The 13,779-nt window shown below is 36.5% G+C and overlaps 3 protein-coding genes across 3 annotated transcripts in view; 2 read left to right on the top strand and 1 right to left on the bottom strand.

Moving 5' to 3' along the window:
* The window catches only part of LOC122970328, a 72,423-nt gene extending 64,615 nt beyond the window's left edge, over window positions 1-7,808 (top strand). Inside the window, exons 10-14 of the mRNA XM_044336459.1 lie at window positions 149-427; window positions 3,797-4,099; window positions 5,521-5,631; window positions 6,053-6,113; window positions 6,736-7,808. Coding sequence (XP_044192394.1) covers window positions 149-427; window positions 3,797-4,099; window positions 5,521-5,631; window positions 6,053-6,108 — 749 coding nt within the window. The 3' untranslated portion in view covers window positions 6,109-6,113; window positions 6,736-7,808. The remainder of the gene's footprint in view (window positions 1-148; window positions 428-3,796; window positions 4,100-5,520; window positions 5,632-6,052; window positions 6,114-6,735) is intronic.
* LOC122969181 (major histocompatibility complex class I-related gene protein-like) overlaps window positions 1-13,779 on the top strand; it is a 143,762-nt gene that overhangs the window by 111,494 nt on the left and 18,489 nt on the right. The gene's annotated exons all lie outside the window — the stretch shown is intronic.
* Window positions 9,981-11,806, bottom strand: LOC122970329 (major histocompatibility complex class I-related gene protein-like). The gene is made up of 4 exons (XM_044336460.1): window positions 11,533-11,806; window positions 10,640-10,936; window positions 10,374-10,469; window positions 9,981-10,033 (listed from the first exon to the last, which is right to left on the bottom strand). The coding sequence occupies exons 1-4, from the start codon at window positions 11,789-11,791 to the stop codon at window positions 9,981-9,983; spliced, it is 705 nt and encodes a 234-aa protein (XP_044192395.1). The 5' UTR covers window positions 11,792-11,806.

The following is a 13,779-nucleotide window of genomic DNA, read 5'->3' on the forward strand; positions in this document are numbered from 1 at the left end:
ATTACCGGCCATGTAATGTGAGGGACTCTTTCAAAATGGGGCAGCAGGTTTCTACATTTAAATCTTGCCCTTCTTTTTAATCACATAGGCTCCAGCCACCTGTAACCCTGAGTGGCATCTCACTCTGCAGTCTCTGTCTCTCTCTCAGGTGTCCACATTTTACAGAGGATGAACAGCTGTGAATGGGATGATGAGACTGGAGAGATTAATGGTTTTGCTCAGTTTGGTTATGATGGAGAAGACTTCTTAGCATTTGACCTGAAGACACTGACATGGATCGCTCCAAAACCACAAGCTTTCATCACCAAAAACAAGTGGGACAGAGATAGACTTTATAATGAAATGTGGAACAACTTACTCAACCAGCGTTGCCCTGAATTACTGAAGAGGTATTGGAACTATGGGAAGAGCTCTCTACTGAGAACAGGTAGAGTCACATGACCTGATGTACAGTACCAGTCAAAAGTTTGGACTCACCTTCTCATTCAAGGGTTTTTCTTTATTTTTTTCTTTATTTTCTAAATTGTAGAACAATACTGAAGACATCAAAACCATGAAATAACATATGGAATTATGTAGTAAACAAAAAAGTGTTAAACAAACCAAAATATGCTTAATATGTTTCATATTTTAGATTCCTCAAAGTAGCCACAAGTAGTCACTTTGAATGCTTTTCCTTTACTTTGCGGCAGTGGTGTAGGGAGATATTGAATTTTTGGTGGGCCAATACAAAAGTGAAGAAAAACTGACTTATGAAAAGTTACAAGAAGCAGAAAGAACAAACATAAACAAACTGAAAAAGCAACCATTTTACTTTGCAAAATTCTGCATCACAAAGGCGATAAGAGCAAAACACTGCCTATCCTACATGCTCAACTAACCGAGCATCAGTCTATAAAGGCTGTACACAACACTATAGACAAAAAGCATCTTTTATAGCCTGTCCGCTCTAAAATACAGTATATTTGCACCAGCAAGACCAGCTGCTCATCGGCTCTACAGCCCACAGCACTGTTAATTAACTATTTTATTGCACAAAATGACAACTAAACATAAACCCAGACAGCAGAGAAGGTGTTAGAGAGAAAGCGCTTTTTAAAATTAACACATTAAAAACTTTTTTTAACCATTGTTATAGTGCTAACATTGTCAGTTGGGTTTAGTTCGGGTGATTGTGGAGGCCAAGTCATTTGACTTGCAGCACTCCATCATTCTCCTTCTAAGTCAAACAACCCTTACACAGCCCGGAGGTGCATTTTGGGTCATTGTCTTGTTGAAAAACAAATAATGGTCCCACTAAGCACAAACCAAATGGGATGGCATGCTGCTGCGTAATGCTGTGGTAGCCATGCTGGTTAAATGTGTCTTGCTGATGTGTCACCAGCAAGCATTCCTACACAATCACACCTCCTCCATGCTTCACGGTGAGAATCACACATGCAGATATCATCTGTTCACCTTCTCTGTGTCTCACAATGACATGGCGATTGGAACCAAAAATCTCAAATTTGGACTCATCAGATCAAAATGCAGATTTCCACTGGTCTAATGTCCATTCCTTGTCTTTCTTTGCCCAAGCAATTTCTTTCTTCTTATCGGATATCTAATTTTCCGGATTGACTGACCTTCAAGTCTTAAGGTAATGATGGACTGTCATTTCTCTTTACTTAGTTAAACAGTAGGGGGAACAGGGTAAATTGGGCCAGTGGGTAAAATGAGCCACCCCCTTTATCTAGGTAACCATAAACAAAAGTAATCATGTGACCACAAATTAAGAAAGTATAGTTCACATTACCCAATCAATCTTGGACTCAAGCACATGGAGAGAGTGGTCAGCAAAACAGAGCAAAATAAATTATTTTTGTCATGCCAAGTGAATTCATCACATTACTAAAGTCATCAGTCTTGTATCTTAATTAAAAAAGATAAGTTTTGGGCCTTATTACGTGTTAATTTAAGTCAGTGTAAGTTACAAAACAAGGTCATAAACTTAGCATAATTGTGGATCTGAGCCACTGTGAGGAACAGTTTTGTCAAAATAGAGGTTATGGGGTAAAACATGCCAGTGATGTTGGGGCAAGTTGAGTCAATGGTTCAATTTACCCCAAAAATGATTTTCTGATATTCTAGAGATTAGATACACTGTTCATGTTAATGTTTGATCACTGTTACAAGTGTTACAATGTTGATGAATAAATACCTAAATGTTGACTAATGTTAAGTTTAAGCCACACAAAAACATGGTGTACATATAGATGGGTGACAAATTAAAGGAAAAGCCAACATAAAGTGTCTTAATAAGGTGTTGGGCCACCATGTGCTGCCAGAACAGCTTCAGTGCACTTTGGCATTGATTCTACAGTCTCTGAACTCTTCTGGAGGGATGAACAATGTTCTTCAAAAAGATATTCCCTCATTTGGTCTTTTGATGATGGTGGTGGAGAGCACTGTCTAACACATCAGTCCAAAATCTCCCATAGGTGTTCAGTTGGGTTGAGATCTGGTGACTGTGAAGGCCATAGCATATGATTCACATCATTTTCATACTCATCAAACCATTCAGTGATCCCTTGTGCCCTATGGATGGAAGCACTGTCATCCTGGAAGAGACCACTCCCATCAGGATAGAAATGTTTCAATATAGGATAAAGGTGATCACTCACAATAACTTTGTATTGAGTAGCAGTGACCCTTCCCTCTAAGTGGACAAATGGACCCAAACCATGCCAGTAAAATGCCCCCCAAAGCATAACAGAGCCACCAGATCCCCTCACTGTAGGGGTCAAGCATTCAGACCTGAACCAGTTTTTCCTTTCATTTGTCACCTTTCTGCATACACAAAAGCACATTTACACACACGTTCTTTCTGTAGCTGACACACAAAGATCACAGTTTAATCTTTACTGAAAATGTTTAGGTAACATGTTGAACAACAAGACACAAACATATGGTCTTACTTAAAAGTATGAGTTTTTGCCTTTGTTAAATTGATGGCATTAATAAAGTTACAAATGATCTCAAAATTGTTTGATTTTGTGTCATTTTTATATCAGTATTTAATGGTAGCACTAATTACACCTACAGCGCTCAATTTACTCCATCCCCATGCTCATTTTACCCCTACCTTGGGGCAAATTGTGCCATAGGACTAACTTTTTTTGATGGGTCATTGTTCTAAAACCATAATAATTAGATAACTTGTTTTAATTTCCATGGGTACACAACAACCTGAGGTATATATATTAATTATTATTTGAAACAAATACTCTTCTATTTTGCAGTAAAATCATCAAATGTAAAAAGTGGCTCATGTCACACCATTCTCCCCTATTTGCCATAATATGGATTGCTACGGTAGTCAAATAGGGCTATTTGCTGTATACCAACACTACCTCGGCACAACACAACTGATGGTCTCAAATGCATTGGCAAAAGGCAAGAAATTCCACCAGCTAACTTTAAACAAGGTGTATCTGTTAACTGAAAACTATTTTAGTTGACTACCTCATGAAGCTGGTTAAGATGTTGCCAATAAAGCTGTCATCAAGTCTAAGATATAAAAGATATTTTGGTTTGTTTAACACTTTTTTGTTTATTACATTATTCCATATGTGTTATTCCATAGTTTGTATGTCTTCAGTTTTGTTCTCCAATGCAGAAAATAGTAAAAATCAAAAAAACTATAATGAGTAGGTGTGTCCAAACTTTTGACTGATACTGTAGTTTCATGGACACAACAATGTTCATATGCCTCTTATGTTTCTAACCGTCCTCCCTTACCCCTTACTCCCTCCAGAGCTTCCCTCAGTGTCTCTCCTCCAGAAGACTCCCTCCTCTCCAGTCACCTGCCATGCTACAGGTTTCTACCCTCACAGAGCCATGATGTTCTGGAGGAAAGATGGAGAGGAGCTTCATGAGGACGTGGAACATGGAGAGATCCTCCCCAACCATGATGGATCCTTCCAGATGAGTGTTGACCTGAACCTTTCATCAGTCACACCTGAAGACTGGAGAAGGTACGAATGTGTGTTTCATCTCTCTGGTGTAAACGATGACATCGTCACCAAACTGGACGAAACAGTGATCAGGACCAACTGGGGTAAGATTGAAATACTGAATTTGCAATGGTTTTTATAAAATGTGTACATGCAATTTGCCATGGCTATTCTGAAGACATTAACCCTGTGTTCTGATTTTACAATTTGAATGAGTTTGAAACAAGGTTATCAGTTCTGAGCTCTATAGAGTTAGGGATGTGCAGAGGGCCCAGTATTTGTATTTGTATTGAGGCAACAAAATTATTTGTATTTGTATTTGTATTTGTATTCGAATGAAAGTGGAAAGAGACGTAAAATTTTTAGTTAGAGTTTTTATTACGCTTTTAGTTTTAGAAAATGAAAGTGTTACAATAAGTGTTCATGAATAAACTATCTTACGATGGATGTCCCGACACCAGGTCTCCAACTGGAGTCTCCCAGATCATAGACGACTACGCTGACTACTGAGCTAAAACTTTACTCATCGCCTCATTGACAGACCTCTACCTATTCATACACCCACTTCACCAAGATGCTGACATTCAAAATGCGAACAAAAGGCTCCAAAACAGGATTCCACAAATCAATGGGGGAACGTCACAATGGCTACGTCCATTATTTTTTAAAGTCTATTGGGCACACCTGTATAAACCTAACTAAAATTACACAAACCCCTTTGTTCATGCTTTGCATGTAAAGCATACAAATCTTACCAAAGTAAATATAAAAAATAATTTCAGAAAAAAGAAACACAACATGCAAAATGTAAAACCACATTTTTAATTTAATTTTATTTTTTTTTATTGCACTGTCATGGGATTACTTACAAGAAAATCTACTGTTTGTATGTGAAAATTAGATTTATTAAACAAAGTAAGAACAAAATAGAACTGCTGCTTATCTGAGGAAACATGTGACCATGCAGGAAAGAGCTGCAGAGTTTTCAGGGAAGACAGGGTGATCAACTCAAAGATGACAGGATGAAAAAGAGCAAAGCATTAGTATTTCAATAACAAAAACACAAAAGGTGTAATACAACAAAGACAGGGGACATGTATAACATAGACACAAGATGGACACACAGAGGTCTGAAGCACTAAGGTGGTTTTCACCTGCAGATGGTAATTGTATGGATTATTGTGATGCCAAATTGATCAACTTTTCTACAAATTTCCACTAATTTCACTTAAAAAGAGACATAATCTGCTTTTGGCTGCATAATTGAGCTGCTGTACTCATATTAACAACTCTGCACATCCTGGACAATAATAAGTTTCCTCAGCAGAAAACTCTCATAGGATTCCCAAACTGCCTATGCTTCATGACGGGAAAGACCTGTGTTTTAAGGGGATGAAAGCAACAAATGTGATTATCAATAATGATGTATGATTGTCATACATTGATTTAGATAATAATAGGTGAAAATACCAGAAGTGCATTGGCATACCCTTGATGCACTGTGAATGTTTTGTTTTGGTTCCAGTTTCTCCCTCAGAGTTCCCTGCTGGTCCTGTTATTGGAGGTGTTGTAGGACTGCTGCTGTTCCTGGCAGTCTGCATCACTGGAGTCTTCATCTGGAGAAGGAAAAATAATGGTGAGGGACAACCATACTTTTGCTAATCATGAATTAATTTTAATTCCACTGTTTTAGCATAGTTTAGCACCAAATTCGAACTAACATTTCCAGAAAATTTTTCTGAATGAATAAAAGAAATAACAGTGTAACCTGGCTGATGTTCAGTAACTTGACCTCCAAATGAAGACTTAATCTCTTGCCAGAAATGACTGAAATTAAAAGGGTGTTTCTATAAAACATGTATTAGTGTTTTCTTTGTGTGCTTTCATAAATTCTGATATTTTAAATTTTGAAGTATTGTAATCTCTCATCTGTATTTCAGGATTTAGGCCTGCAAACTGTGAGTATTCTGTCAGTTTATCTCTCTCCATCACTCTGTACAAATAAATGCAGCTAATAGTTTAAATTGAACTACTGGTACTTTGTTTTTCTTTTATAGCTTCAAACTCGTCATCCTCTGATCCATCTTCAGTCAAAGATGCAGCTCTTAACTGATCACAGTGAGTATTTCATCATGTCATCAACACTGTGCAGATACTGTATGAAGAATCTCTCTATTGCTCCTCCTGAAACTAGCTACATTATACTGATATAATACTTTCATAAATACACTGAAAGTCTGTCTTTGTTAAAAAACTGTTTGGCTGATTTGGCAGAATTTCTCAGTCAAGTGAACCAGTATAGTTACAGAAAACAGCTGACACTGAGGTTTTAATGTAATACTGATGGACATTTTTATATTTTGGACTAAAATCAAACATATATTTACCATATAATATGACCACTAATAATTCCAGGTCCCTTTCTATTTGTTACTCTGTCTTTGCAGCTTTCCAGTAAACATTTAGAGGAGAACAGTGAACTCAAATAAAGATGCTGTGGCTTTAATGTTTTATGCTATTTTGTACCATAAATGTTCATTAACAAAACTTGTTTTAATACATATTATGTGACATCACAGGACCCGTCAGAAAGTCACAGGATGCATCAAACTAAAATGTGAATTCATAGATCAGATTTATGAGTTTCAGGTCGTCAGTGGATGCAGTGAAGAATGATATCTGTGAAGATTATCTGAGAGATGATAGAAGCATTAATGTTGATGTGAATCCTCCACTGCAGGAGTAACAACATCTGGAGAGAACTGATGCTGCTGTCCAGCTGTTTCCTCAAACCTTTGGTGGAGATGAATCACTGCAGCAGCTGCCAGACACCAAAGAGCCACAACGTTACTCCAGTGGGGCATCTTTTGTCTTCAGATATCAAATTCATATCAGTTAGTCATGTGATGTACTGTCTTTGATGATGATGGGAGACATGCAGCACTTTAACCTCTGCTTCTAACACAAGTCAAACCTAAAACTTTAAATGTTCAACTACTCATGCTTTCACTAACAATTAGTTTGACAGTTGCATTTTAGAAACACTAATGAAGATTCTGCACTAGGCCACGATTGAATAAACACAGTTTTTGTTTCTCTTGTTTCATTGTGATTACAGTTTGAACACTGCATCCCAACTTCTCTCACTTTAACCAAAGTATAAATATCTGAGTTATGTTTTAGTCTTCCAACACACATTGCTCCTCCACACCAAGTAACAACCGTAACTATTTTTAAACATAAACTTGTAAAAGTTTCCACAGTTTTACACAATATAAATACAATTGTGAATATTTAGATACTCCTCCTTTCATTGAAACTCACATATTAAAGCAATAACACTTCTTAGAGCTTATATTTGTATCTTATACATTTGTCATCTTCACGTCCTGTATTTGTCATGCAGATGATAAATGTTAATGTCATTGTAACATTGTTGTTAATGCTTGGATTGCTAGTGTTAGAGGATTAATTAGGGTTTTACCTGTGGTACTGATGGATGTACTTTATTTTATATTGCAAAAATGGCTAAATTGATTTGTCTACATGACAGTATACCTCTTATTAAAGTTATGTGATCTGCTTTTGGCTAAATGTTTTCACTTCAGATAAAGTTTGTCTATACATCATCTACAAGTTAATAATTAATTATGCATTGTGAATCGATCATCTTTTCACTTGTGAATGTAAAACACGATTTTTTGGTGAACTTCATTTTGTCCAGAGGGGTACTACATGTTTTAGTGTCATTTTTGTTCTCATTTGTTCTAATAGTGTTTATATTTATCTTCAGTTAATAAATAAAATTCTCCTGAAAACATGCTTAAGAGGTCTCCCTGTTACATCATACCTGTGTTTACTTCAAATGTTCAGATGTGTAGGCTTAAAGGTTTTGTCCCAAGTTTTGGGAAACACTCTAGTGAAGCTTGTTCCTGATACCTGGAAAGCAGGAGCTTACTTTTTCAAACTCAACATTTTTCAAAATGTGTGAGGATAAAAGAAAAAGTTTACACTACTACAATAAAAAACACACGCACACAAATTTTGATTTGGTTTTGAAGGAGTTTCTTGAAGGGTATGAAGGGTTTCTTGACTTAAAGTTTTTTTTAAAGTAGTCTAGAGCAGCAGTTCCCAACCTTTTTGGCTTGTGACCCCAAAAAAGCAGCGTGTAGTTTTTGTGTTTTCAGAAATAAATTAGTTGTCAGCACATTGATTTCCCTCCTAAATGGTTTCATATATATTAATTTAAATGAGACACAAAGAGGTACAACAACTCATAAAAAACAAATATTACAGAAAAGTTAAAAAAAAATACAAAATTGTGTATCAGAATATTTTTTAATTTCTCCTCTCCCATTAATCATCTCACGACTCCTTAGATTTATCTTATCTTATCTTGTGACCCTTTTGAGGTGCCTGACCTCTAGGTTGGGAACCATTGGGCTAGAGAGTGGAGCCCTGAAAGTACAATATTAATGGTAAGCACTAAGCACTATTATATAATATTATTTCACTTTATCTAACATTAACTGAATGTAGAAGATTTTAAATTTCATTCATTAAAACTCTGGAGGAAGGATGACATCTAAACACTTTCTAATTTCTTTCTGATTTCTCATTTTAATTACCCTGTAATGTTAATGTGTGCTATTTCTGCTCATTTTGGCATATCAGCAATCCAGAGAGATCTGTAGGTGATCTATCACACAGAAATCGAATCTATGAGGAAAAAGGAGAGTAAATTAAAAACAGATGCATGTTTAGCAGGTTACTTGTTACCAAGGAAGAAGATGAAATTGAGATAAAAACAAAAATAAAAAGACCAAGAAGTACAATGAACAAAAGTTTTTGTTTGTTTTTATGGATTTACAACATGTAAAATATAACAACATAAATACACAAAACAACACTAATGCAGTAGGGTGAGATCTTTCAACAGAAATTAGTGCTCAGGTTAAAAATATAAATGGATCTAAAGTGGTTGTTTGTGCATCTGTGTCACATCCTGATCACTGTATCTTGACCCCGTCTACTGTATTGCATGTACTGTATTACACTAACAAATTCCCCTGCAAAAATATAAAAGCACAAATAAACAGATTGCAGGATAACACAGTTTGTAATGTGTTCAAATGTCCTGTGTTATAATTGACAGAAAATTGACATCCAGGCTTCCAGGCTCACTGAGTGAGAAAGAAAAAAGAATTAAAATTGAGCACAGAGTGAGAGAAAGAGAAGTGAAACATTTCAATGGCAGAAAGAAACATTTTACACAAGTAGACAAGTTACAGTTTGATACTGTAGCTAGACCTGCAGTAATATACAGTGTTTTTACAGTGTTTCTAGTGTAATCTACATGAACAGTTTCTCACTGTAAATGTTACAGTAAACAACTGAAAAGTTTTCTTCTTATTCATATGATAAAAACAACTATAAATTGCAGACAGATACTGTATGTAATTCCCTCGAAGCACAGGCAAACACAAGTGGCTTTCTTGCAACTGGTTTATTTGTAGCTTTCTCTCCAAATCCACTGTGAAAACTACAGACACATACACACACAGTATAAAGACAAAGTTAGCGAAAATAAAAGCCTTTACAGCTCATCAAAGTAAAATAAAGACAAAAACATGAATTACCACGTTGGCTGCATTCTGCAAATAAGGGAATTATCCTTGGTCCCTGAAGGGTCCTTAAACATTTCACAACCACTTAAATAGGTTGATATTTAACATGTATCTTAGCTGGAGCACATGTGCATCTTTACCTGTTCATTTCTCCCTTCTCACTTACCTCAGAACAGCACAACTGGCTTTCTAAATAAAAGTGTCTGTTTCACAATAAAAGCTATCTTCTTAAAATAATACAAAACATCAAAGATAACTGAAATATATTGTAAATGACTCAAATCTATTCTAAAAGACAATACTGACATTACAAATTACAAACAACAGTTACACTGTAAATAACAATGTGTCTGCAATCTTAATTGTCCAGTGATGAGATCAGCATCATCAAAAATGCATAACCCTTAACATCTGGCACAGAAGAGGATGAGACAAGTGACAGCTTTATGAAACTGAACATTTATCCAGCAGCTTTCAAATATGTCAAATACATTTAAGTATGTTATAGTTAATTCCCCAATTGAATCTAATCCCCTCTGATAATAAATAATCCCTTTTACCTTTTTTCTCTCATATTTTGGTTACATGACTGTGGTTTGGAGCCTTACACTATTTACTCTTGGCTGCTTCACATTTCGGTGTATTAACTGAATCTTTTGTAATCTGCATAAAAACATCAACTCAAAGTCTAAAGTCAAAGCACCTAAAACATTAAATGATACTGTAAAATATTTCAGTTTAAGTCTCTCACTTTTCTTCTTTATGTAAACTGTGACTCCAAAAGCAGCAATGATGAAAACAGCCACTGCAGTGATGATGAGGATGGTCAGGTCAAGCGGCTTCTCTGCTGAATAAAAAAAACGACAAAAAGTCACGACCTGTACCAGTGAAGCAAGTCAGAACATATGTACATCCATCCACCTGTTTATTCAGTTTATTAAGACTGATGAGCAGATCAGTTCCTGTCCATGAAAATGTCTGTGCATGTCTCTGAGTAACATCTGATTCCAGTCTTACCCCAGTTGGTCCTGATCACTGCTTTGTCCAGTTTTGTGATGATGTCATCGTTGACACCAGAGAGCCAAAACACACATTCGTACCTCCTCCAGTCTTCAGGTGTGACTGATGAAAGGTTCAGGTCAACACTCATCTGGAAGGATCCATCATGGTTGGGGAGGATCTCTCCACGTTCCTCATGAAGCTCCTCTCCATCTTTCCTCCATAACATATCGGCTCTGTGAGGGTAGAAACCTGTAGCGTGGCAGCTGACTGGAGAGGAGGGGGTCTTCTGGAGGAGAGACACTGAGGGAAACTCTGGAGAGAGAGAGAGTCGAACCATATATTTAGTGAAATACAATACTTAGTTAGCCTTTCAAAAACTTATTATAGTTGTTATTATAATAATTATTATAAATTATTACAAATAATCATTGTCCCGATGTCTAAAGGATAAGGCTGGCAATTTTTCTATATTTTTCTTATTGTCAACAAATCTCATATGTAGAGCCAAACCAAAAATTAACTAATCCTACTGACAAGTATTGTCTGTATCCAAAGCCTGACATATCTTATTCCTCTGTGCTGTGGACCTCTGTTGTTGTCCAAAAACTATTAAAACACATCAGTGAGTCTCATCGCTGCACTGGGTGACATGTTCCTTCCATACAAAGTGTTTGGGTACTATAGTTTGTTTAGAAACAGCTCCAATGACTGATAACAGCAATCATGTTTTCAGTCTAAGGAGAACAGTTCCTTGTAATGTGCCACTCAGCGTGTGCATGTGTGTACATTGTATAGAGAAGTGAGATAAAGAGAGAATAAAACATTCCATGTTGGTTCATATTCACTGCACTATAAAAACAGAAGAGGCATGAAAATTGTCCATGAAACAACATTGAATATGAATCTACCTGTTCTCTGCTGAGAGCTTTTCCAAAAGTTCAGATACTTCTTGAGTTTCTCAGGGCAACGCTCTGTGACAAAGTTTTTCCAGAACTCATTTCTAGATTCATCTTTGTCCCACTCGTGTTTAGTGGTGACTGCTTGTGATTTTGGAGCAATCCATGTCAGAGTCTTCAGGTCCAAAGATATGAAGTGTTCTCCATTATAACTGTACTGTTGATAACCATTAATCTCTCCAGTCTCATCATCCCATTCACATCCAGCCATCTGCTGGACAACATGGACACCTGAGAGAGAGACAGTAAATCATAGTGAACGCCCAGCAAGTCAACTATTAGTTGTTGAAACAAATATTGATTTACAACAATTTAACACATTTGCATGTCTGTTACAAGTTATTATATGTCAATATCCCCTCCAGTAAAAAATGTGTTGTCCTTTTTGTTCCTTCAGTTGGATGTTTGAGCTTCACTGTGCAGAATGATGTCTGTGCAGACATTAAATCTGAGTTTAAGCCGTGTACTTACGAGCATGATTTTTGACATCACAACTACTTTGAAACCAAACATGGTTCAATATACAACTTACACAAGTGGATATGTCTTATGTCCAGCAGGTAATCAATGACAAATATTTGCATATTCACAAAGTCTTGGGGAGAAGAAGTAAATGTGTTTTCAGGAATGTTTGAACCTGAATTAACTGATTTTTTGGCCACTTGTTTTCAGCAGAAGCAAGTAATGAACACAACACTGACATATTGTCACCTTTAAAATTGATATGTTGAATTTGTTAGCAAACAGTTGCTTATTTCCACACCCAGCAGTTACGGAGCAACATTATCATTCATGTGGAGTCGTGTTTCTGTCCACCTGGTGAATGTAAGTCCAATATTCACTCTCTTTTAGCTCTGTTTTTGCTCTCTACCAACTCCTGAGGGAAATATCTGCCTCTTTAGTTGGTAAATGCTCCACTATGTTCACCAGCTAGTCTACAGCTGTCTGTTAGTCGTTTGGTGCTGAACGGGTAGTGTACAGTGGCTTTTTAGAGCTTTGTCTCTGAAAACAGCTACCTGCTGTGGCCGGAAACAACACTATGAAAGCACTGAGAGTGAACCAAAACAGTAAAGTTGCAGCCGGACAGCTAAACAATGAGCTGAAACTCTCCATAAACCCAAGGGGAGTTTCAGAGTCGCTGATAATTCTCTGTAGCTTCATTGTAGAGGTGAAAATATGGTGAACGTGTGTAATCGTACTAAGTAATACACAAAACATTAAGGGTTGCACAGTACCAATCAATCTCCTTTAAAGGAGTTGTTTTCAAAAGTTCTGGTTACAATCTCTGGGAAAACAAAACTTTTACCGGATCAGCTTGACCTATGCCAGTCACTGACTCATCCAAAAAGCATTAGGCCACCAGCCAAACAGGAAGAGGAGAGGAGGGGCGCAAAGTACACCACACACACACAGCAGAAATTAAGAAATGTCCAAATGTTGTAGAGACATCTACACCCATTGGTCAAAGTCCAAGTGATAATTTTTCTCACGAAAGTGCCAAAAACAAAGGCAGGATGTCACGTCCACTTTTGGTATAAATAAGTGTGGGTGTGAAGTTGAGGTAGAGCTGCATTGGTGATTTTCTGAATTCTGTGTGTTTGTGTGTAATGAAATAAACCCCCAAATTTGACTGCTGAAGCTTTATTACACTTTATTCATGCTTGCTTCACTCAGACTTTGTCAGACTTCCAATCGTCTTGTTGCTATCTACCTTTAAAACTTTTCCTCTGTCTGCTACTGCTACTGCTACATTGCAGAAAGATGTCCCACACATTTTTGAGTGGTTTTACTTTATAACAATGATTCTAAAATGAAATAAAAAATATTAGGCTACCAAACACAGAAGTTTTAATATGTTAAGTGTTGTTTGTGATTCCAGCAAAATACACAGAAATATACACCTTTTACACTCTTTTAAACCATTTTTAAACCTACAAATTATGCAGTGTAACCAGAACATTGCCATCAAATGTATCTTTTTAATGATTTGAACACCAGAAAGGATTTTTTAAAGCCCCAATTTACTGGAGTGGTGGAAATTGCAGTTTCACCTCAGCAAATAATATAAATAATATTGATTATTTCAAAAGATTTGAACTTCATTTATCTATTATGCTTTTAAAGTACCATCATTTCTTTTAATCATATGTCTTCATTATTTTATAGAAGTGTCACAGTTTTATCACAAAGTAAATGCTT

Source organism: Thunnus albacares, chromosome 19 (assembly GCF_914725855.1).
Source record: "Thunnus albacares chromosome 19, fThuAlb1.1, whole genome shotgun sequence".
Lineage (NCBI taxonomy): Eukaryota > Metazoa > Chordata > Actinopteri > Scombriformes > Scombridae > Thunnus > Thunnus albacares.